Source organism: Pristis pectinata, chromosome 26 (genome assembly GCF_009764475.1).
Source record: "Pristis pectinata isolate sPriPec2 chromosome 26, sPriPec2.1.pri, whole genome shotgun sequence".
NCBI classification, from domain to species: Eukaryota; Metazoa; Chordata; class Chondrichthyes; order Rhinopristiformes; family Pristidae; genus Pristis; species Pristis pectinata.
In genome coordinates, this window is record NC_067430.1 from 22,118,265 (window position 1) to 22,142,845 (window position 24,581).

The 24,581-nt window shown below is 40.9% G+C and overlaps 1 protein-coding gene across 1 annotated transcript in view; it reads left to right on the plus strand.

Moving 5' to 3' along the window:
* Positions 1 to 24,581, plus strand: part of megf6b (multiple EGF-like-domains 6b) — a 326,118-nt gene that overhangs the window by 152,193 nt on the left and 149,344 nt on the right. The window contains exon 5 of the mRNA XM_052039029.1: positions 7,479 to 7,601. Within this exon, the coding sequence (XP_051894989.1) occupies positions 7,479 to 7,601 (123 nt within the window). The remainder of the gene's footprint in view (positions 1 to 7,478; positions 7,602 to 24,581) is intronic.

Here is a 24,581-nt window from a genome sequence, read left to right on the forward strand (position 1 = left end):
GGGATGTCCTGAGATTGTACATGGCACTGAATAAATCCAGGAACTTCTTTCTTTCTTGACATACACCCTGACCTCTCCATCTGAGGAAGAATACTTGTGTTCATCAGGAATCCACCCAACAATCAATCAATTATTTACTGGTCTCTAGAGAACAGCAATGTCTAGTCTGCATCCAGAAACACAATGGGCCTGACTTCCACCTGCAACACACTGAAGGCTGAGAGGCCTGGATACTATCTGAGATCATTTAAAATATCGTCATTTCCTTTGGTAAACCTTTTAAGATTGGTTTGCTAAACCAAGGTGTCCTTTTTTTAGTAAGACCATGTAGGAACAAACAAAAAACATCTAGGTATGGTTCTTCTACTGAATGTAACCATGGTTCCCATTGCTGAACCAGTCCAGATCTAGGACAACAGTCAGACTTTGTTTTTGATCTATGCTGAGTGAGATGGTTTTTGCTGAAGTGAAGTTACGTTTAGCCTCAGTTAAAGGGGAAATGATCTTGACCTGCTAGTGCTGGGCTGGGGAATGGACTTCAATTGAAAGTAGGATCCTGAAGTATCTTGACTAGGTGAATGTGGAGAGGATATTCCATCCTGTGCGAGGATCTAGGACTGTTTAAAAATAAAGGACCAATCAGTAGGTTGTGAATCTTTGCAATTTTCTCCCTCAAGGGGTAGTGCAAGCAGAGTCTGAATATTTTTTAGTCAGAGGCAGACTGCAAACTGAAGGATGAAGAGGGGAAAAGAAAATAAGTCAGGCTTCCATCTCCACGATCCCTTTCCAAAGACAATCGCCATTCTTTCTTAGGATATGATTCACTGGCCAGGGTAGAACTTTTTGCCCATCCCTCCTTGCCATGATAACTTGGCCATTTCATTTCCTGGTCACCCACACTGGTGTGGGACTGAAATCACCAGTAGGTCAGTCTGCGTAAACATACCATGTTTCCTCCTCGAAGGGAAACTAATAGCGAACATGTTGGGTTCTTTCCAACAATCTGAAAACCTCATGGCCACTTTACTGGGGTCAACATTTTATTTCCAAATAATTTTTAAAAACTGATTAATTTCAAACTTTGAAACTGGCATGGCAGGATTTGAACTCACTTAACCTGGATTAATTAGTCCATTTATGGAAATCAGGCACTCCACTCCTGACAAGTTGCTGTGAGCCCTTCCATACTCAATTCTCCTGCTGCCTGGGCTCATGCTACTGGGAGGTGAGGAGTATTCTCTCCCTTGACTAGATGCAGGAGAGACAAAGGCAACCTATTCAACATCTCAGACTGACAGATAAAAGGAATTGCATTTCTATTTCACCTTTCACAATGTCAGGATGTTCTAAAGGGTTTAACAGCAATGAAGCATTTTTTTGTAGTCTAGAAATTATGTGGGAACGTAGCAAGTACTTAGTGAACACCAAGCTATCTCAAGCAGCATTGGTACAACTCATCAGATAGGTATTTATAAATGTTGGCCAAGGCACCAGGGAAAGTTCCTGATTCTTCAAAAAAAAACATTACGGGATCTTTTCTGCTTAGAGAGCAGAAAATCTCAGTTTGACATCTCATCCACATCAGAAGGAGTGGGATTTGAATTCACAACCGTCTGACTCAGATACAAACGAGCTACCCACTGAACCATGACTGTCAGGACATTGTGCCTCAGGTAGACTGGCTGTCGGCCGCCTTGAATTATCCACTGATTCCAATGCTCTGCAAACAATCATTGATTCAGCCTGCCAGCTATCAACTTATTAATATCGTTTTTCACATAGTAATTATGGACCATGTTACACATTCCAGCTGCTCACATGGTGATCTATAACAGAGTTCTTTCAGTGACAAGCAGGAAGTGGGGCAGGCTGTCTTAATAACTGACAGATGGGCTGCCTTGCTTTGTGTTTCCATCAGCAAGGCTCCCCCTCCTGCCCTTTTCCAGTCCCTGGGTCCATTCATCCACTCCACCCAACATCATCTGTCTTATGGCAAGTTCAGTGTGGGGAAGTTCACTACCTTCTCATTGATGGATGGATTCTCTGTTTTCTGGAATAATGTCTACTTTTGTGTAATTTTTGGGCCAAAGATTAAGCTTAAATAATGTTTATTTTGGAGAAGTGGAGAGATTCTGATGTTAGTCACTGTAGTGAGATCCCACAGAAGAGGTGATGAGGCTTGGGGCATATCAGCCATGATCATATTGAATGGCAGGGCAGGTATGAGGGGCCAAGTGATCTACTATACTTCTATTTTCTTATGTTCCTGGTGCCATCAAGGTCCCTGCCATATGAGAAACATTTCCCTGCTTGGATATATGTGGCAGTCAGAGATGTTTCAAGTTCCTCCTACCTCCCTTCCCAAGTTTATCATCCTTCTACATATAGTTCTCTGCGCCCTGACCCCACCCCCTGATAATTCAAGTGCTTCATTCATATGTCTGAGCCTGGGCATTCAACATGGCCAAGCTGTTCCTCCACGGGTAGCATCACAGCCCCATCTAACCAGTGTTGTTTTTACTCAAGCGTACTGCCAAGCATGGACAGTAGCTAGCCATTCCACACTAAACAGACCACTATAGCTCTTTTGCATCTCAGCAGTGATTGATATGACCTCGTGATCTGAATCGGATTCTGTGTCACATCATGAGCAAACTGGATACTTTCTCGTTCCCTCTAGTTCAAGGACGCTTTGCACTGGACAGTGAGCTCACATCTGATTGCATGGTTTCTTCAGTTTATTACAATTTTTTGCTGTCATCTGTACAAATTACCATGGCTAACCTATATATGTGGCTCTCTGTTCCTACATCCAAGCCATTGATGTCAACACTGAAGAGGTGAGACCCTTGTACAAATCCCTGGAATACCATGAGACACATAATGCCATTTGAAGTGCATTCCCACACACTTACGTTTGGTGATTCCTGCCTCCTACCTAGCTCATTCCCTTTTTCTTCAATAGATTGGCTCAAGTTCCTTTTCAAGTGAAAGTTTATAAACCTGAAACAATAACTTTTTTTCTTTCTCCACAGATGCAGCCTGACCTACTGAATGTTTCCAGCATTTTATGTTTTATCTCTAATCTCTTATACTTTTCTTCCTGCTATCTGTCTCTTGTGTGGAACCTTGTCAAACACTAAAGGAAATCCACATAAGTAACAGTAGCACCTTTGTTGCTCCCCCAGTTACCTTCTGCTATTTTAGCACAGTGAAATGTCGGGCCAGACTTCACATTGAGCATTGTTATCTTGAATCTGCACTGGACATCTGCTATGCACAAATCTCACCTCCCATAGGAGTCGTGGTTGTGTATAAAACACAATGCACACAGAGCTGCCTCATACATAGCAACATAGGAGTTGTGAGACAAAAAAAATCAAGCTCCACTCACCACATGCAACCTCTCAAGTTACTCATATACTGTATCCCAAAATGTTATTTCTGAAAGAAATCTAATTTGCATTTGACTGAATCAATACAGCTCATTCCAGCATCTCCCTGGTGAGCCTGTTCAAGCAGTGTCTGACATTTAATTCTTCTTTATGGCAACGTTTATCAAGCATTAAAAAATAGCATTTATAATATCGAAAAATTCCACAGCAGACTGCTTCAGGCATGAAGCCCAGTGACAATTCTCAACAATAACCTTCATCTTATGCTCAGAAAGTTATTGAGAATACTTTGCACTTGTTTATGTTGCCTGCATTCCCAGCGATGTGTTCATTAGCAATTGTCCTAATGCAGCATCAGGTAATTAAATCTAATTTACTGCTTCTTTAATAAATTATATCTATATCTCTGCAAAATATTCCAATGGCTTCCTGAAGTCATTTGCACTGTCATTGTCTTTCATTAATAGCCATTTCCAAAGCTTGATCACTGCTTGCCTGACCACCTTGCTTTCTCCTAACTCCCTCAGCCAATTACTTTGCGTGAGTGACCTTAGTGAAACTCCGCCTTCTACTGGTTCAGTGGAAGGACGAGCTCTCATGTTGGGTTGGTTAATGACACTGTTAAAGAGTGGGGAGAAAAGTGCTAAACTAGGATGTTAAAATGTCAAATATCTTTGCACAGGCATAAAGTTGTGGCTATTTCTCATTATATTTTACCCTTCAACGTGACAAACAGTTGTCAGGGTTGTTTTTGTCCCTCTAAACCTCTCAACCTCTCTCACCTTTAAAAAGCACTTTGACTCAGGTTTCAGTCACTTGTCCTAATATTTCCTTTTGCAACTCCCTGTTTGACAATTGCTCCTGTGAAGTTTCTTTAGTCTTTAATAATGTAAGTAAGCAACATGTTTCCCTTTGTAATGCGAAAGTCTTTGATCCTACAGATAAAGACGCCAGTTATTTCTTTCCGACTTACTTTTCTGTCATACACAAAATCCTTGTCAGAGTTTGGTCAATCTGAGTTGCAAATGTGTTATGATTTTTCTGGGATCAGGTGGAGGAGATATTTCTCCATCCAGGAGTGGATTTGGGTCACTACCCTGTTCCTTCATAACAGGGCACATTGGAAAAATTAAAGATAATCAGGCAACGTCAACATAGTTATGTGAAAGCAAAATCATTTTTCACTAATTTATTGGAGTCCTTAGAGGAAATAACGTGTGCTGTGGTTAAAGGGGAAACAATGGATGTACTATTCTTAGTTTTCCAAACGGCATTTGATAAGATGTTACAAAGATGGTTATGGAAAATGAAAGCTCATGGTGTAGGATGTAACATATTGGTGAGGAGAATGTGAAACAGAGAATAGGCATAAATAGGTATTTTTCTGGTTGGCAATGTGTAACTAGTGGTGTGCCAGAGGGCTCAGTGCTGGGGCTTCAACCTTTTATAATTTATATTAATGACTTGAATGAAAGCATGTTTGTTAGATTATGGTTGTAGAGTATTGTTGCTAAATTTGCTAATGACACAAAGGTACCTTGAAAAGTGAGTTGAGAAGAGGACACAAGAAAACAAATGGATATAGATAGTATAAGTGAATGGGGATAGAACAGTGCAGCACAGGAATAGGCCCATGATGTCTGTGCCGACCATGACGCCAACCCAAACTAATCCCATCTGCCTGCACAGGGTCCATTTCCCTCCATTCCCTGGAGACACAAGAGACTGCAAATGCTGGAATCTGGAGCAACAAACAATGTGCTGGAGGAACTCAGTGGGTCATGCAGCATCTGTGGGAGGATCGATGGTTTGGGTCGAAACCCTGTGTCAGGGTTTTGACCTGAAACATTGACAATTCCTTTCCTCCCACGGATGCTGCATGCCCCACTGAGTTCCTCCAGCACGTTGTTTGTTGCTCCCTCTGTTCCCTGTCTGTTCATGAATCTGTCTAAAAGCTTCTTAAATGTTGCTATTGTATCTGCTTCTCGTACTTCCCCTGACAGCATGTTCCAGGCACCTAACACCCTCTATGTAAAAAAAAACTTGCCAGAATAACACCCCTCCACCATTACCCTCTGTCTTCTATGACCAAGCCAATTTTGAATACAACCTACAAAGTCACCGTAGATCCCATGTAACTTAATCTTCTGGATCAGCCTACCATGAGAGATCTTGTCAAATGCAAGGATCTGGCAAATGGAGTGTAACATGGGAAAATATGAAATGTTCATTTTGGTAGGCATAATAAAAAGGAAGAATATTATCTAAATGGTGGGAGATTGAAGAGCTTTGAGAAGCAGAGGGACCTGTGTGTTCTAGTGCATGATTCACAAAAGGCCAGTCTGCAGATACCACAAATAAATACAAAATCCATCGGAGTATTGCTTGCATTTTAGGGGAATTAGATACAAAAGTAGGGAGGTTATGCTGTAGTTATTTGAGGTATTGGTCAGATGACATACAGAGTATTCCATTTATTCAATATTTTCACATGATATAGATCCCCTTATAATAACCTTTCAATTTAGAGGAACAGAGTTGATGACATAATATTGCTCTGTTTCTATTGAGAAATTTTAGTCCAGTTTTTTTTGGGTTTTTTTGAATTTTTTTTTAGCTTGGTTTGGTTTAATATATTGTTTATAATTTTTCTTATTGTTTTGGGTTTTTTTATATTTTATAATAAATCTTTTTCTTTTATATTATATTCATTCACTAACAGATCATTGGATCTACAGTTTTTTTTATACTCTATTGTTCTTTATGATTATCCATGTCACGATTGCTCTCCTGATCTCTTTGTATTACATGTATAAACATTGATATATTAGTCTGTATTAATTTGAAAACTAATAAAAAGATTGAAAAAGAAAAGAAAGATGACATACAGAGTATTGTGTACAATTTTGATCTTATTTAAGGATGGATGTTAATGATTTTGGTGTATTTCAGAGAAGTCCACTGGACTGATATGTGGAATAACCAGAACTGACTTGAAGAAAAGTTGGATCCACTGGAATTTAGAAAAGAGAGAGCACTTGATTGAAACATATAAGATCTTAAGGAATCTTGATATGGTGGAAGCAGATTCCTCTTGTTGGGGGAATCTAAAACTAGGGATCACCATTTAAAAATTAAAGGGTCACCCATTTCAGGCAGAGATTTCTCTGAGGCTCATGAGTCTAAAATCTTCTTTCACGAAGGGCAAAGGAAGCAGAGTCTTTGAATATTTTTAAGACAATCGTAGCTAGATTTTGGATAAGCAAGGGATGAAAGGTTACCATGGGTAGATAGTGATGTGAAGTTGCGATTACATTCAGATCAACCATAATATTAAAAAGCAGAGCAGGCTTGAAGGACCAAGTAGCCTACTCCTTCCTAATTTGTATGTGAGGCTGCCCTAAAGAGAAAGTTTGCTCGTCTATCTTGTGCCTCTTTGCCAGGAGAGAAAGAAAGATCTGCCTTTCAGAAAGTTCTTAAAGTGTTTTGCAGACAATGAAATTTTTTTTCAAGTGTGATCCCTATTGTAATGTAGGAAGGATGTTAATGCTTTGGAGGTAGTTCAGGAAACACAGCAGCAATTTGCTTAGAAATGGGTTCCAAGAACAACAAATAGATAAAGACCAAATAACCTGTTTTGTGGTAATATTGGTGAGTGATTAATATTGGCCCATACACGGGGAGAACTGTTCTCCTTTTCATTAAATAGTGTGGTGGGTTAGTTCTCATAGCCACTTGAAAGAATAGACAAGGCTCTGCTTAAGCATCTCACTGAAACATGCCCTTCCTGTCCATGCAGCACACCCATAAGCTTGTGACTCAAAGTAAGAGGACTACTTGTGGGGATAAGGCTATCCCCTATATTCCTTTGGCCCGGAGGATGAGGCCTTCGAGGACCCTTTTTCACACACGACCATCCTGTTACTGTGCCAAATAAATTGGATTAAATATTTGAAATATTGGGATTAAGTCAGATTGCTCCAGCAAAGACCTAACGATGACAATGTATCATGGGCTTGTTCTAAGCCTTGTATAAAATAAAATTGATAACATGCTTACACACTTCCTGTGTTTTTCTTCCAGATGTGAATGAATGTGAGGAAGACAATGGGGGATGTGAAGGTCAATGCTGTAACACTATTGGCAACTTCTACTGCCAGTGTCACGAGGGCTTGAGGCTGAAGGCTGATGGGAAGACTTGCGAAGGTAGGGGCAGACTGCACTGAGCGTCAAAGCCACTGAGCAAAGTCAACTGTCTGAGACCAGATATTATAGGCACCTAGTTCTGGCCTTGAAGTCAAATCCTCATACCACAAGAAAATAAACAATTTACAATAGTTGTAAATGATTAGCAAAATTCTCGAGATGGTTTCAAGTAATTTTATTACAGTCAATCCAATTTCACAACCAACTTATCAGCTATTTACTCATACAATTTTGAGTTCTTGTTTGATGACGATTTGTGGGCAAATATTGTTGTCAATTGTTTTATGATATTGAACCGAATTTGCAAGCTAGCATTCCCAGAGTAACTGAGAGTGTGATTGGAGGTCCATTGTGATGGTCAGTTCACTAACTTCACATAAGGAAACACCATTATGAGGAAAGGAGGGAAATTGATAAGACCTGTAGTTCAGAACTTGAAGAGAAATAATGCAAAAGTTTAAAGCACGGAGAAAGATGATGCTAGTAATTGGAATGTGAGAGACCTGGTGCTGGAAACTAAAACATGAGAAGGGAATGGTACTGCAGATTAGAATGTGGGGACAGATAATACTGCAGATTAGAATAAAGGGAAAGACTAGATGAGAAGATGAGATGGAAATAATGCTATAGATTAAAATATGGGAGAAATGTTGCTGGAGATTTGGACATGGGGAGAGATATTATGGGGAATATATAAGAAAAGATGCTGGAGGTAGGAATGGGGAGAGATGATGCCGGAAATTAGAACTTGATAGAAAGAAGGGCGCCCTTAAATGTTTAATTATCTTCTAATTTCCTGTAGGACTTTATGTGACATTTTCCCCTGTGATGCTAATCTTTGCTGTTTGGCTGGACGGTCAGTGTGTATTTTTTGTAAGCAGTACCTGTGTGCCTGCAGTGTACAGCCTGACCTCTCCTATATAATTTATAACTGTTGAGGGACATTTCTCATGCCAAAGTACATCATGGATCTGATCCAGGGAATGCTAATAGCAGATTCCTGAGAGTCTGACTCAGGTTGTTACTGTTTATGGAGTTTGTGAATAATACTTTATGACATTTCAACTGCAGTCTGTGATAATATGCTCCATTTCTATTTGTGTCTGTGGCTTATATTTTTTCTGTAAAAATATTGCCTTGTTTGTTTTTAATCTAGCATTTATCAGATTCCTAGAGATGGCTATATTCTTCTGCCTTTTTCTAACTGGCAGTAGTCAACTGCTCAGGTTTATCCTGATGTCATTCTAACATCTTTCTGGAGAAATAGATACTAAAAGTTCAGTTCTTTGCTTCTTGCATTACATCCTGAAACAATTGTCCCTTAATTTATAGAACCTGAGGTTGTTGTTGTTGTATCCTTTCACATGTTTTTGAGGTATATACGCTTTCCATTATCTGATATAAAGAACAGACATGCTTCACCTGTTCCTCTTGATTGTATCGTTTAGTTATATCTTTTTGTTTATACAATGTTTCTGGTTCCTCTTTTGCTTTGTGACTCTCTTCTTTTCTTTGGGTTTTGGTTTCTCTGAGGATTAGTAATTGGTTTATTATTGTCACATGTACTGAGGTACAGTGAAAAGCCTTTCTTTGTATGCCATCGAGACTGGTCATTCTTTCCATAAGTACATCAAGGTAGCACAAAAAGAAAAAACAGAATGCAGTATATAGTGTTACAGGGAAAGTGCAGTGCAGGCAGACAAATAATGACGAGGTGAATTAAGACATCAAGTGTTCATCTTTAGTGTATAAGAGGCCCATTCAAGAGTCTGATAACAGCAAGGTAGAAACTGTCCTTCATGGTACATGCTCTCAAGCTTTTGTATCTTCTGCCCAATGAGAGGGTGGAGAAGAGAGAATGACCAGGTGGGAGGGGTCCTTGATTATCTTGGTGTCTGTCCAGTTTCAGAACTAGAGGATTTAGCTTGCAATGTTGGTAAAAGTACCTTACTAATTCCTGTTGAATGTCCTGATTGTTCTATAGGTCTGCTACTTTGGTACTGATTAAACAGGAGGATTGGAAAAGAGGAGAGAGATGGGGGAACAAATCGACAATTGGCTTAATTTTGTGCTGTAGGGAAGTGTGTGTGTGTGCGTGTGTGTGTGTGTGTGTGTGTGTGTGAGAACAGAGAAGGAAAGAGAGACCAGAAGAGCTTGCCCAGATATGAGGTTCTGCACAAACACAGGCATATCAAAGGTTAAGAGCTGTTGATCAGAAGCATTTGGCATAAAAGAGGAAACTGACAAATAATGAGACTAGATTTGGAAGCTAATTCAATAAGAATGGCATGTAATTGGCTAACCACGATAGCCTATTGTGTGTGGTACACTTTACTAAAGCACATAAAAATGCTCCCAGTTGTAACATATTGCATTGATATAAAAAAATTACAGATAAAATAAAAAATCATTAAGTTGTCAGTTATCTAGTGCATGACTACTTGCAGTTTCTGTTTTTTATTCCAACTCTGAGGCTCCTGTTTAATGATTGAGAGTTCTTTCTGTGTGTGTGTCCTTTTTCCAGAGAGACTTGTGTTGTAGAAATGCCATAACCCCTCTTTATGTTTTTAAAATGGTGGCCAAGTTCCTCTTGAAGAAGAAAGAACTGTTATTGGTGCTCTGGTCTTGTATCCAAAATCAGAATATCAAGATCTTTTAGTCATCGGCAAGTCAAGGTATATGCACCACGGGCCAGAATGCTGTAATGCACTCATTTATTGGTAAGGTAGGTTGTTGTGGTGGATGTTATCTTGGCTGAGATTCATGTCTCCTTGACAGCCAAGTTTCTGACCACTGGAAATTGTGAAACGCTTTCTCTGAGTATCACACCCTGCTGGGATCTGGCCAAGGCTTCAGGCCTCCTCCCCTCCATAGGGTTGCTGAATCAAAGGATGTAGTGCTGAGGTGGGTAAATGGATTACAGATCAGCCCTCGGTTGATTAAATGGTGGAACAGGGTTGAAGGGCTTTTTGGTCAAGGATTAAATTGTGAGGGAGACTGTGTAATCCTGGCAAGAATTCCCTCATGTTCATGAGATTAAGGATTGATCTAATTGAGGGGTTTTAGATGTTAAAAATATTTGAAAGGGTAAATAATTGGTAATTGGTTTATTATTGTCACATGCACTGAGATACAGTTAAAAGCTTTTGTTTGTGTGCCTTCCAGACAGATCATTCCTTTCATAAGTACATCGACGTAGTACAAAAGGAAAGAAAAACAGAATGCAATACCTATAAAACTACTACTTCAGATGGGAGAATGAAGGGCAAAGGGATCAAAATTAGGTGTGGTTTTTCACACAAAGGAGAGAAGAAATCTGGAGTTCTTGTTGCTAAAAGCTTTGGAGCATTGAAGGAGTGGAGGTTTCAAAAGTTTTCTCAGGTTAGCGTATCAACCACTGTTGAAATGCTGGTAGAGTAGGGACAAGGGGAGGAATGCTCCCTTCGTTTTCCTGTGTTACATTCCTATGGACTTCAGGGCCACAACATTTGATGGCTTTGGAATGGAAGTGGCAATAGGTAAACATTTTGCCTACCCAGTACTGAATCAAATCAGTTGCTTACCCGACAGCCTTCATCATTTCTTCAGTGGAGTGCTTCATTCTGAAATATAGCTGATGGTGAGAGTTTAACGATTCTGCCTCAAATTGAAGGGAAACGCAAAGGGATTTTTATCCCTTGAATTCTTCTGAAAAAACTGTTAAAACACAAAACACAAATGTCTGAAGTGGGCCTGAGAAAAGGAGACCCTATGTTGCAGAGGTCAAGGGTTGCTTTGGGATTCAGTGGGATAATCTGTGCTGATGTATGAGAGCCGGGAGACACAGTAGATTTGATGTCGGTTTGATTAACAAGGTTAATTAGGTTGCTGGCAAAGAGCCAGGAAACGAAAGACTCTAAAATGTGGGTCTTTTTCCACCTTAGACTGCATTTACGTTTTATGAACTGAAAGGGTGTCAGTCTAGCGTCAGCTATTAATTTTGCTCCACTGGACCAAAGATTAAAAGCACAATGTTCTCATTGTGTGAACGGGCTGCTTAACTGGCCGAGTCGAGAGACTGGCCTTCAGAAATGTCAGCTTGCACTTGCGATGAAATAACTTGGTGCACGTGCTGACTGTTGGGTTTGTACCACACAAGTTGGGCTATTATTTGCAGTAGACTATTTTTTCAAATTAAGACTCATTTGTGATTCCTGAGATTGTGTGATGCATGACATAACCCACATGGGACACAATGTTGACATTGTTTTAAGCTGCACCTTTCACATCTATTAGAATCAATGTAATGCAGGAGTGTTCTCCCTTCTTCCTTTGGTGTTCATCCTGTGTCCCCACAGTCCTTTGTTTCAGCCCTCACTCTCTCCAGCTCTGTCTATCTTTATCTGTTGTTCTGTTGCCTGTCTCCTTTCTGCTTCTTTGCCTTGTTATAACCCAAACTTTCTTTGTCTGTGATGCTTCCTTCCATCTCTTACTCTAGTTCACTGCCTCTGCTCTGTCCGATGACATTGAACCAAGGCTCTATCTGATGCAAGATGCAAAATATCCCTTGGCAGTGGTTGGAAAATGGAATGTGGAATTCTGCCTGGTGTCCTGAGCAACATTTATCCAATTGCATTAAAGCAGGTGGTCCAGCCTTTATCAAATTGCTGCTATTTTCTCAAATAGGCTGATGTGTTTCCTTCTACTACACTTAAAGCTCTTTTCCTGGAGAACTTGTGAAACATACCATATAAATGCAAACACTTTCCTTTCTATCTCTGTATCTCTTATGTCTTTCAGGGTACAGATGCTTAGTTTACTTGGAGGCCCCCTCACATTTTAACCTTGGTACTGCACTCGTCCTTTACACTGAATCAACTTTTGCATATCTCACCCCAAGCCAAATCTTTCCCCCACTCTCCCAATACCACTTACCCACTTCTCCCCACCATCCTCTGAATGTGCCCTAGATTATTCTGATTCAATGAAGGGCCTGTTCTGTGCTGTACTGTTCTATGTTCTATGTAGTAGGTGATCCTAAGTAACTCTGTTCCCTACCTGCTGTAATAATATCCAGCAGCTGCTGCACAACCTGATTCTGATCAGTGACCCTCAGCTCATAAAAGAAAGAGCCTGCATTTATATGGTACCTGTCATAGCTCAGTGTATGCCAAGGAGATTAACAGCCAGCTGAAATTGGTGAATGTTATAACGTTGGAAACTCCTAGCCAATTTGTGCTCGATAAGATTGTATTGTAAGGAGTATATTTCATATGGAAGGCAGTAAGGTTCCTGCTAAAATGTGGGTCTGCAGGAAACTATTTCTGCAGGTTAAGTAAAAAAACTCAAGTACTGAATGGTTGCCATGACTTTCAGTGGTGGGTAGGTGAGTGGGTTAGTTTGGACTTTTCATGTGGATGTATAGAGGGATCAGCTGTCAAAAGAGAAAAGACTTGGGCCTGCAATATTTCTCAGACATCTCAAAGTGTGTTCATTTGCAATAAATTACTGAAAATGGTTTAGCTAAGCCTAACCAACAAATTTGGCAGCTATTTTTCCCAGTGACTTGGCAGACACATCATGAGGTAAAAGAGAGTCATGGGGTCATACAGCACCAAAGCAGACCCTTTGGCACACCACGTCCACACCTACCATTGAACTCATCTATACTAGTAATGTTTACCTGCATTAGGCCCATTGGCTTCTATACCTAGGCAATTCAAATGCTTGTCTAGGTGCTTCTTAAATGTCGTGAGAATCTGGCTCCACTACCTCCTCTGGCAGCCCACTTACCAAAACGGTGTGTTAATCTGTTTTTAATAGTGTCAGTTGAAGTAGGAATGTTGGTCCAGACACCAGTGGATTCGCTAGTTGGCCTCATCAGTCCTCTCAGAACCCACAAAACTAGAGTGGAAGCAAGTCATCGTTGATCCTGACAGTTAGCCTAAGAAGGAACTCCTTGCATTTCTTTGAATAATGCTGTTGGATTGTTGCTTGAACAGTCATCAGAACCTCATTGCTCTGCCATTCCAACACAGATGATGAGCCAAATGGTCTCCTACTATGCCGTAATGATACTATGATTCTATTCTGTACTTACAAACTGGATTTATCAGTTAAATCCCTAAACAGGGGAGAACTGGAAGGAGAGTGTGTGGCTGATAACCTCCTTTCCTGTGAATGTCACTGATTGAGTGCAGCACATGGAACATGAGTGGAGTTATGGAGCAGGATGCTGATCAGAGAGGAACAAGCTGTGATGAGAAGTGAGGAACAAACCATGAAGTAGGCCCTTACTACACAAACCTCTTACCATTGCTATGACCAAGCCTGAATTTGATAAGAATTCCTTTATTTAAGCTGTATCATTCTGCAGACAATTTCCCTCAATGTTAAGAGTTAATTACAAGGCAATGATGCCCACAGGCCTCCCACTGAAAACATTGCTACAGCTCTCAGCCACATCAAAGCCCCTTGTAAACTGGGAGAGTGGGCTGGAGCCAGATTAAGTGTGAGCTCTGCTGTTGCCTCACTTTCGGCAACTTGCTGCATTTCTTCCCCTGGGTTTCTCCCATTTCCCTTTCCTGGTGCCCTGTCTCTGCACCAGGTTCCCATCAGGGACGGGAGAACCTGAACAGACTTCACGTGTACTGCCCTTCCCCCACCCTACTTCCAACCAACATCCGCATTCACACCTCAACTCAATGCATGGCTTTTATTAAATCAACTAAAATTTTTGACGCCCTTTTTCCATTCTTGACAGCACAGCGTCACACAGGGGTATGGCTCCACGGGGCACTGGCTGCTTTCCAAGACACTATTATCCATAAACATGTCTAGACAAATCCTGTCTAGAATGGCTTTTTAATCAGGAGGGTGGGAGCAACACAGCCAAGGAGCTCTCACCTGACATTCAGGAGTCACAAACCATGCCTTTTGTGGCTCAGTGAAGGCTTGACTCTGAGATCTGTCTGGCTGTTTAGCATACTCCACTGGCATGAGATACATTTATCAAGAGCTATTATACACACACACAATTTTTTACACAGAAAGTGCTTAGACTGTCGAATTGAGGAAATGGGTAGAAAGCATGTAAAAGAAAACTAAGACAAATACAGAAAGAAATGAAAGGATATGCAGATAGGGTTAGATGATGTACAGCAGGAGGAGACTTGTGTGGAGCAGCAACACCAATATAGACCAGTGAGCCAAATGGTTAGGGACACAAGAGGCTGCAGATGCTGGAAGCTGGAGCAAAAAACAAAACACTAGAAGAAATCAGTGGGTCAGGCAGTGTCTGTGGAGGGAAAAGTTGATGTTTCAGGTCAAGGTCCTTCAGTCCAGATCTTTTTGCAAGATTTTATTTCCCTTCACCCTATTATTTGGTATTTCTGTCTCCCTCTTCCTGTTTTTCAATTTGGTCATGGTTTTGAACTTGTGTTGCTGAATCCACCAGCTGACTGGAAGATCAACATGGAGAAGTCCAGGAAAGCTGCAAAGAAAGTTACTTAATATATTTTTTGACAGATGAAGTGGGAATGCAGTTTATGGCAAGAAGAAATCCACACAGGTAGGGTTTCTGCTTCTCAGTGTAGAAGCCTTCCTCTTTTCCTGTGGAGACTGATTTGGCCTTGGGGTTTAGAAGGTTACCTGAAGGCTAGGGAAACAGAACAGTTCAGAGCCAAGTTAGTTATATCAATAATCATTTCATAGTCAATTATTTTGATAGCTTTGTTCTGTGGTACAAGATGACCAAAAATGGTTCTACCCTAATTTGGAATGAAATGCAATCATACATGTCACAACCAAGTCCCTGTGATGTGTTTGTTTTGTATAACTGGCTTGTAGTGAACATTAACACCATAATGCGCAGGGGACACAGGGCTGCTTTGGCTTGAGCTGCAATTTTTTAAAAGCTGAATTTCTGAAAGGAGATACTGAGCGGGAGGTTTCTTACGGGTAGTGGAAAGAATGAATTTAATAGCTGGAGCAGCAGGAGTGCATCATTGGACAGAAAACTACTAGTAAAACAAGGACGATCCAGCCGCCGGTTCACGCATGGTTTCAGTTCAATTCATTCATATATAAAGTTGTGACATTTATATCCTCACCATATTTTTCCACCCAGACTATTTAAAGCTGGTGGAGTTTTCAGGCTTTTATTTGCTGTTTTGAACATGGCTGGACCATTCTGGTATGAAGGGCTGGCTTCAGAGATAGTTCATGCTCAGAAATTCATTTTATCAATGGACTGAAGACACTTACAGACAACCATAGGAATGAGGAGCAGGAGTAGGTCACTCAACGTACTTGAGCCTGTACCACTATTTAATAAGATTGTGGCTGATTTGATTGTGACTTCAACTCTGCATTCCTGTCTACCTGTGGTAACTTTACACCCCCTTGCTTATCAAGTCTCTACCTCTGCCGTTTGAGGAAGAGAATTCCAAAGACTCATGACCCTTTGAGGGAAAAACATTTTGCCTCATTTCTCTTTTAAGTGGATGGCACCTTATCTTTAAATAATGCTCCTAGTTCTAGATTCTCCCACAGGAGGAAATATCCTCTCCACATCCTCCCTGTCAAGTCCATCTCACTCTTCTAAATTCCAACAGATACAAGTCTAGCCTGGCCAATCTTTCTTCATAAAGCAAAGGTACCTAGAGCAAGGTATGCCCCTCCTACTAACTGGAGAAGTTTAATTTGTTAATTGCTGTGTGCACAATATGGTAGCGATCTTATATTTTATCCTATCTTATAATGATGCAGAAGAAAGTCATTTGATTCCTCAGGTCCATACTGTCACTCAGGGGAGCAATCCCATTATTCCCATTCTCTCTCTCCTTATTTCCCTGTATCCCTGAATTTTTTTCTCACTCTTGCCCATCAATTCCCCCCTCCCCCTTTGATTCCTTTTGCCATTAACTTACACTAAGGGGTAAGTTACAGTGGGCAGCTAACCTACCAGCAACTGTTCAGGAGGTAGCAAGAAACCAGAAAACCTGGAGGAAATCTGAGCAGACACAGAGCATGTACAAACTCTGCACAGACAGTACCCAAGATCAGGATCAAACCTGGATCCCTGGAGCTTTGAGGCAACGGTGTTAAATGCAGTGCCGCTGTGCTGCAGGGGAGATAAGGATTTATTTGGTTCATCCAACTTTCATTGGCAGAACCCATAAAACAAGGATTCCAGAAAATTGAATACTTACCTAGCATTTGAAAGCAAGACATTTCAGGGATGAATATCACCAAGGCATGAGGAAATGATTGTTTCATTTCTACCAGATGATACCAGTCTATTGACAGCTGCAGAAAATGGACACATGATTATAAAAACAGAAGCAAAAAACAAACTGCTAGAGAAACTCAGAGGGCCAGGCAACATCTGTGGAGGTAAATGGACAGTTGACATTTCAGGTTGAGACCCTTCTCTGGACTATAAACTGAAGACTTGTTTCCCTGAATCAACACTGCAAGTGAACATATGACCAGAAAATTGCAATAGGTGAAGGTCACAGAGCTTATAGACCACTAAGGAATCTGGTCAGTAACTACAGAAAATAGGTTGCAACCTCCCAAACCACCTCTAATGATAGACAGTAATGATTAGGTTGCTAATGAAAATGGACAGCAGCTTCTGGATCACCCAAGGAAATGGGCCATAACCACAAAGCAGCCAAACAAAATAGTTAGTAACAACATTAACTCATAAAGTGGTTGGTAACTATTGAAACAACTCAAAAATAGACAATAACCACCAGACTGCACCAGAAAATGGAAGTGATCACCAGGTACCCTCAAAGATACAGGCAATTCGCCAAAAATGCTATTAAATATGGGACATTGTGGTAATGGGCCAAACTAACATTAAATTTAAAGTTGCGGAACTACTTTAAAGCTAAATAAAATTGCACTTGAATTGGCCACCTTGATTTATTAGGGGATTTACATTGTTTGCTTGAAAATGTGTGAGTGAGGGAATGGGTGTGAGGGAGTAAAGTGATGAGTTGGAAGCAGTTATAGGCTGTGTGTGGATTCCTGATGTCAGCAGCAATGTTTTTGGTTAAAGGAATTTCTGGGCTGACAAGAGCCTGGAAGAATGCCAATACCTTGTTAGGACATCCATCCCAGGAGCATCACTAAACTTTTATGTGATGGCTTTGAGTTTGAAAAGAAACAAAAGACTGAAAATAAATGTATTTGTATTAGCAGCTTTCACAACCTCAAAGATTTTCCTACCCAGTGAGGTACTTTTGAAAGTGTAGTCACTCTTGTAATATAGGAGAGAGAGCTGCACTTTTTCACACAGCAAGATCCCACAAGTAGCAGTGCAGTGGTGTCCAAATAATTTGGTGATGTTCATTGAGATAGACATACTGTCTGGGACACATGCTCCTTGAAGTAATACCAGGGATCTTTTAAATCCATTTGCATAGGTCAATAGGTCTTTTGGTTTAACACCAGCTTTGAAATCAAACTAAAAAGCAAAAAACTGCAGATGCTGTATATCTAAAATAAAAAGAGAAAATGCTGAAGGTACTTAGCAGATCAGGCAGCATTTGCAGTGAGAGAAAATGTTAATGTTTCAGGTCAATGATTTTTCATCAGCTAAATGGTTTGGTTCTGTGCACATTTTAGTGATTAAGGTCCTCACTGTCCACACAAGCTTTGGTCTCAGGTTGAGTATTTCTTTGGTTAGTTCTCTTGGTCATAGCCCACCTCTAGGCTTCCTCCCCATCTCAACATTAAAGATACAACCAGGGAATTTCTTATACAAAGATCGATAAGTATTAGTTGAAGCTGTTAATAATAATATTGCAAATTCATTAAATAAGAGCATATGGTGCTTTGCTTGGGCCAGAAATTGGAAGTGCCAATTTGACTGCGGGATCTGGGGTGGTTATTCATTGCAACCCTGAGTGAGTGCTGTGTTGCCAGAGGTGTCATCTTCCGGATGAAACATTAAACCAAGACCCAGTCTGCTGGTGTTAGTTATAGGCATGAGATCCTGTGAAATTATTCCAAGAGGGAGTTGTCCCAACTAACAGCCAACATTCCTTCCCCAACCAACATCCCAAAGCAGATTATCTGGTTACTCATTTCATTTTCTGCTTGTGGGATCTTGCTATTTACAAATTAGCAACAGTAACTGAACTTTGAAAGTTACCTTTAGCTGTAGCGTGCTTCACGATCACTGAAAGCTTGAAGCACATATTTTATTCTTCTGTGGGATCTTGCTGTGCAATGTTTGACTGGTGAGTTCGTAATGACAATGACAGTTTTTCAAAGGCTGTTTCATTTCACGTGCATGGTAGTTTGGGAGTTAGGGCTGCAATAAAATACTATATAGATCTATGCAAGTACTTTGAGCTAAATGCTGTTTGGATGTTATTGCATCCAAGAAGCATGTGCCTTCAACAAACATGCTCAGTACATGCCCTGACTGTGCTTGCTAACCTTTTGACCAGGATACATGAATGAAAATACATTCCTAACTCTATCACTGGGATAAAGTCAAGACAATTGGAGTCATTTTCAAAGTTGCGCCTGGGACAGTAACCTAATAGGACCATCATTGTAGAAGAAGAAAGGGCTGGCAACTTCAGGAGTTTACAGACAATGAAGCGCTTTTAAAAAATGTAGTCTCTGGTAAGCACAGCAAGATTCCACATCCCATTTTGAACAGTTCTGTGATAAGACAAGTGTTTATTTAAAGTTGTTTGAATAATAAATATTGGCTAGGACGCCAAAAGAGACCATGCCTGCTCTTCTTCAAACTAGTAGCAAAGCGTCGTTGACATCAGGCTTGAGAAAGCAGACAGTGAGTCAGTTTAACAAGAGCCAGGCTGGTTCTTTGCTTATTTTCACTGATTGAGATGGACACCATCCACGCAAGACTCAGTAATGAGTTGAGGCGTTCCTTTGGTTGGTTATCTTGCTGACAGCCCATCCCCTGGAATCCTAAACCAAGCCACAAGGAGGATTTGCTGCACTGCACATTTCTGACACATTGTTAAAACAAATCAAGAAGTGCTGCAAGTCCAAAAAACATGAATTTTGATAATGAAATAAGATATGCTGGGGAATCCCAAAAAGCTTGGCTTTTGAGGACTCTGGCATCAGAGACAGATGTGACAGCATGTTAGTCAGTAAGTCCCAGATTTACTGCATGTCTGCCAAAGTCCAGAACGTACTTCCAGCTGAATGGCTGATGCCCTCGGAACCGCTAACCTCAGCCAGTGAGGTTCAGTACAGTGGCACGAGATCCTATCTGACGACATTCATTCAGGGATGCGAGGTCTTGTGATATTATTCAAAGAATTTGGAGTTACCAGATGTCCCAGCAAAATTCCTCCCTCAACTAGAAGAAGCAACTCACCTGCTCATGCTCAAAACCGTGTCATGAGACATCCATCATGAAAAGCAGGTATCAGCCTAATGCCTCATCCAAAAGATGGCATCTGGGACAGTGCAGCACTCCCTCAGACCTGGCACAAAAGCTGAAAGGAAAATCTGATGTTTACTGAAATCAGAGAAATATCTATAATAGTCAGATTGTATTGACGAATCATTAAGAATACAAGAGTTCAAATTCCAATGAGCCATTTAAGAATTTGAATTCAGCGTGGAAAAGCACTTTGGAAATGAAAAGCTAGGATTGGTAAAAGATTGAGACACGAGACTGCAGATGCTGGAATCCAGAGCAAAAAAGCAAACTGCTGGAGGAACTCAGTAGGTCAGCCAGCATCTGTGGAAGGAAATGGACAGATGAAGGATCTCAACCCAAAACGCTGACTGTCCATTTCCCTCCACAGACCCCCTGTGTTCCTGCAGCAGTTTATTTTTTTAGTAAAAGATTGTTGTAAAAATCGAACTCATTTACTTTGGAATAGGTGAAGCAAACAGTCTAAACAGAGGTGATCAATATACAGAGACTGGTCTCCTGAAGCTATGGCACAAGGAACTCAGTAGTAAATGGTGACTATGAGTCTGGTTTCTGCTCTTCACCACCTGTTCACCCCTCTCCTTCCCATAGACTGGAGATCTTGGGCCATCTACTCTAGCATGGACTGTCAAATACAGGATCAATCCAGGAGAGTTCCTCCTTGTCCTCATTGTCTGTTGCTATCCAAGGCTGAGCACTGTGTGTCTAATTAGTTTTTAAATTATGAATCCTTCACTGATCTCTTATACATCTGCTCAGAATGTGCTGCTGATGCTTTGTGTCTGCTTGGGTGGTCAGCTGACTGAACTTAACAATAATAAAAATGACTGACCCTGTGGGGTATCTGTCATCACCAGCTAAGAATAGCGACACTCCTGGGGACAGCTTGCAAATACTGACACATGTCCAAGGACCATCTGTAAATGCTGGCACACTCCCAGGGACCCCTGCAAATACTAACACATTCCCACAGGCTCCTTATAAATATTGAGGCTTGCAGAGTTCACCTTAAATACTGACAGTCCCAAAGATCTACTCTAGATAATGACACATAAGGAAATGACCTGTATTTACTGATACCTCTCCAAGGGCCCACTTTGTAGCCCGACACTCTCCCAGAGGCCCCTTTATAAATATTGATATTCCCAGAGACTCTCTATAAACATCAACACATTGCTGGAGAACCTTTGTAAATACTGATGTTCCCAAGGATTATATGTAAATACTGCACCCCACCCCCATCCGGGGCAGCTGAAGAGGCTGTTCAGTCCATTGAGTCAATACCAACTGATAATAGAGACGTTTATCCAGTCCCACTGCCCTGCTATTGAATATGACCTTGTAAATAGTGACACATTTGGAACCTCATTGAATAATGAAGCACTCCTGGAGATTACTGAGGTTTGGCTAATCTTGGTTCTGGAGTGTCAGGATTGCCATGGATAGAATGGCTTCCCATTACTTCTGTAGATTAGTTCCACTACAGAACAAAGGTTATCCAGTCCTCAGTAGTCAAACTACAGTATGCAGACAACACGCATTTGCACATGCTCAGAGGCTGAGCTTTAAACCATTGTTGATTCTTTCATTGGAGAAGACGAGACGACGGATCTTACAGTTGACATCCGCAAGACAAAGGTCCACAACCAATCCTGCCCCACTGCACCATGCTGTCATCTGGCAATAATAATCCATTGGTGAGACCCTGGAAAACGTGGACCACTCCCTATTCTCGAGAGCCCCTTAGCAAAGGCAGACATTAATGATGAAATTTACCACCACCTTCAATGTGCCAGCACAGCCTTTATGTCAACTGAGGGAAAAGGTATTTGAAGAACAAGATCTCAGATGTGGCACAAAGCTCATGCACTGGGTTGAAGTGATCCCTGCCCTCCTATGCTTCTGAGACCTGGATTATCTGCAGCAGACGCCTCAAAGCATGAGAAACATGCTACCAATACTGTATCGGTACAATCCTCCACTTTCACTGGAAAAATAAGTGAACCAACTTCAGTGTCCTCTGCTGAGTCAACACCGCCACTGTTGAGGCCCTAGTTACACTCAGTCAGCTATGTTGGGCAGGCTATGGCTTGCATATCCCACATCAGACCCTATAACAGACACTCTTTTTTGAGCTCTGCCATGGGAAGAGTTTACCAGATGGACAGAGGAAACGACTGAAGGATTGCTCAAAACTATTAAGGAAATGCAACATCCCCACTGGCTCCCAGGAATCTCAGACCCATCAGCATTCAAAGCAGAGAAGGGGTATTCCCTGAGGCATCACACTAGTCATAGCCTGCTAACCTGAGAAAGATCATTTCATTCCCACTCTTGGCTTTCTGTTCAATAACCAACTCAAATTTCTTTGCTCAGAGAGTGCTGAACCTTTGGAATTCTCTATCCTGAATGAATGTGGAAACTTGGTTGTTAATTCAAGCCCAGGACTCACTGGGTAGGAAGATGGAGCAATTGCCATTATGTCATCTTGTCGTTGGTGACTGGTTTTGTTCTCAGCTGCTACTTGGGCTGCAGATCATCAGTTTGTTCTGCAACTCAGTGGAAGTCTTTCATCTAGAATTCAGCATGTTGGCAGTCTTGCTGCATTTGGGGCTTAGCTTTGTGTCAGTCAGAGCCCAGGATCATCCTGGTGTCTCCAGGGGTTAAGGATTAATCTCTGGAGCACTACTGTGAGAAACAAAAATCCCTGGAGAAAAATCTTTGGTGATGATTAAATAAATTGTTTTTTTTCTTCATGCAACAATGATCCCAAGATCATCTTACATATTTGAAAGAGATTTTAGTATTCTGATATTAGGATTAATATATTAATGAAGCAACAGCTCTAAGCACAGTTGTTTCAAAATCCCTTAAATCACAAACATGAAATGAGCAATTAAGAAATAAAAGAACAAAAAGGATTAAATATCCTAGTCTTTAGACTACAAATCAGTTGTACAAGATGTTGGTGAGAACGCACTTGGAGTATTATGTGCAGATTTTGGTTGCCCTGTTATTGGAAAAACATCATTAAACTGGAAGGAGTGCAGAGAAGATTTATGAGGATGCTGCCAGCATTTGAGGGCCTGAGTTATAGGGAGAGGTTGGGCAGGCTGAGACTTTATTTCTTGGAACATTGGAGATTGAGGGGTGACCTTATAGAGGTTCATAGACAGGGTGAAAGCACATTGTATTTTTCCCAAGGAAGGGGAACTAAAAACTAGGGGGCATAAGTTTAAGGTGAGAGCTGAAAGATTTAAAAGTGACCTGAGGGGCAACTTCTTCATGCAGAGAGTGGTGCTTATGTGGAATTAGCTGCCGAAGAAAGTGGTTGAGGCAGCTACCATAACAACATCCAAAAGACATTTGGATAAATACATGAATAGGAGGTGTTTAGAGGGATACAGGCCAAATGCAGCCAAATGGGACTAGCGTGGTGGGAATCATGGTCAGCAGAGGTGAGTTGGGCCGAAGGGCCTGTTGCCATGCTGTATTGCTCTATGACTCTTTGACCAAACTGCATTTGCAATCAGCACCTGCAATTTTGACCCTTCATTTTAGGAAGAATATACTTGTCTTGGAGGCAGTGCAGTGAAAGTTCGCTAAATTGATTCTTGGGTTGAAGGAGCCTGTACTCTCTGGAGTTCAGAAAAAAATGAGACAATCTAATTGAAACATATCAGATTCTGAGGGCACTTGACTGGGTGGATTTTGATTGGATGTTTCCCTTGACATAGGAGTCTAGAACAAAGGGGCACAGTATCAGGAAAGAGGGTTACCCATTTATGACTGAGATGAGGAAGAATTTCTTCTCTCAAAGGGTTGTAAATCTTTAGAATTTTCTACCCCGGAGTGCTGTGGATGGTGAGTCATTGAGTATACTAAAGGCTGAGATAGATTCTTGGACTAAAGGTGAATCAAGGGTTATAGGGAATGGGCAACGAAATGGAGATGAGGCAAACAATCAAATTAGCCATGGTGGTGTTGAGTGGCAGCAGGCTTTGGGGAATTTATGGTGTAGTCCTGCTCTGACTTTTTACTTTTTTATGCTGACCATCCCCACCATTCAATTAGATTGTGGCTGGTCTGCAGTTCACCTCCATTTTCTCACCTTTGCTTCATTAACTCAAATCCCTTATTCACCAAAAATCCATTCACTCATGACTTGAATGTTCCTAACATCCACCACCTTTAATGGAAGACAATTCCATAATGCCATTAGTTTTTTTGTGAGAAAGTGGTACCCACTTTCATTCCTTAGTGGCTTAGCACTAACTTTAAGGTTATGCCCATTCATTCTTGATTCCCTCACTATAGAAGGTTGCTTCTCCTTATCTACACTATTGACTCATATTATGAACATCTCAATCTTAATTTCTATTTTTCCAAGAGGCTACAAGTTTAGGTAAGCTCATAAATTGAACTGCAAGGGTTCTTATGTTTCTTCTTCTGAACTTGGTTTGAGGGTTAAACTTTGAATTAATTGAAAATACTAAATCAGAAATAACTGTTTTGAAAATTTTACATACAGAGATTTCAGAAATTTTACATAC